We start from the raw sequence: 1,665 nt of genomic DNA, 5'->3' as shown, positions 1-1,665 counted from the left end.
TCCATCCCATCCACCGCTTTTCCCCCCATCACCAACAAGCTACCCCTATTATAAAAATAAAAAAAAAAAAAACCAAACGGACTCTCACTTAATTTGTTAAGATCTACCTTGTTCATATAAGAATCATCCTCAACCATTAATATAGCCAATTTTATTTCAAAAAATAAATGTATCTTTTCATAGTCCTCAAAATTTAAATTAGTAGGAAAGTTAGAAAAAACATAATAACTTGCGTTTACAGTTGATATAAATTTTTTCATTTTATTTATTAATATATTTGTCTTCATGTCTTTATTTTTATAAAATATACTATCATTATAAATTACATCTTCTTCAATTATATTTTTAATATCCTTCTTTAAAAACTTAGACATATTATCATCTATATCGTCATCAATATTTAAATCATAAAAAACCATATTAGCATATTCATATTGTAAATAAAATCCTATAAAATTTATATCCTTATTTGTCATATTACAAATTAGGATAACCTTTTTTTTAGCTACATTTATTATAGTACTGAAAAAATTCTCTATTTCGTCTACATATTCACGAGTACCTTTACATGGACCATCAAATGTAAACACATGTCTCTTATTTATTATCTCATCATATTTTGTATATGTTGTATTTTTCTTTTTAACTTTATTAATCAAATTGTTTATTAATATATAGGAAATTTTTTCTCCTCTTATGTATTTATTTCTTTCTCTTTTCCTCCTTATATCATTATAATTAATTTGATTATTATCATCATTAATTTGATTATTATATTTAATTTCACCAATGGCTTCTAATATCTTATCACCTTCCTTAATATAACTCATATTTTCATCCTTCTTATTCTTAAAATAAAATATAAACAATCTTACATTCAACATCTTTTCCAACATTTCAATGTGCTCTACCTTATATGGATAATTACACAAGATGAATTTTTTATTATAATCCTTATTTATCAATATTTTCCATTTTTCAATAACATAAGAAAAAAACGATATAGACATAAAATATTCATCTTTATTTTCAATACATTCATTATTTTTTAATTTCTTTTCTCGTTTTTCTCTTAACCATTTCATATGATCTATAACATAAAAATTATAAAACTCTTTCAAATATGTAATTATATTCTTTAAAGATTTTTTCTTTATTCCATAAAAAAGAAATACTTCGTTTTCGAACATTCTTATGCACTCCTGGAAATTTGATTTTCTATATACCAATATTTTTCCTTTATTCAAAAAGGGCATAATATAATTGTTATCTTTATCTATACAATAAAAATATTTTAAAAAATAAAGATACTTTTCTTTATTATTAATTATGTGTTCCTCTTCTTTTTTATTTATCACTTCTTCATTTATCACTTCTTCATTTAGAACTTCTTCATTTAGCACTTCTTCATTTAGCACTTCTTCATTTAGCACTTCTTCATTTAGCACTTCTTCATTTATCACTTCTTCATTTAGCACGTCTTCATTTATTACTTCTTCATTTAACACTTCTTCATTTAACACTTCTTCATTTATTACTTCTTCTTTATTTATTACTTCTTCATTTAACACTTCTTCATTTATTACTTCTTCTTTATTTATCTCTTCTTCTTCATTTATCTCTTCTTCCATTTTTTCATCTCCGTCATTTCTATATTTACCTTCA

At 22.8% G+C, this 1,665-nt stretch overlaps 1 protein-coding gene across 1 annotated transcript; it reads right to left on the bottom strand.

The window, feature by feature from the left end:
- Positions 1-88: 88 nt before the first annotated feature.
- PRSY57_0009400C (nucleoside diphosphate kinase, putative) lies at positions 89-1,665 on the bottom strand (the record flags this gene model as incomplete). Its single annotated transcript, XM_020114182.1, has 1 exon — positions 89-1,665. A coding segment is annotated over one exon (1,577 nt), but the record flags the coding sequence as incomplete, so codon positions are not given.

Source organism: Plasmodium reichenowi, assembly GCF_001601855.1.
Source record: "Plasmodium reichenowi strain SY57 chromosome Unknown, whole genome shotgun sequence".
Classification (NCBI taxonomy): Eukaryota; Apicomplexa; class Aconoidasida; order Haemosporida; family Plasmodiidae; genus Plasmodium; species Plasmodium reichenowi.
Note: the sequence above shows the minus strand (reverse complement) of the source record. Positions and strands in the feature narration are given on the sequence as shown.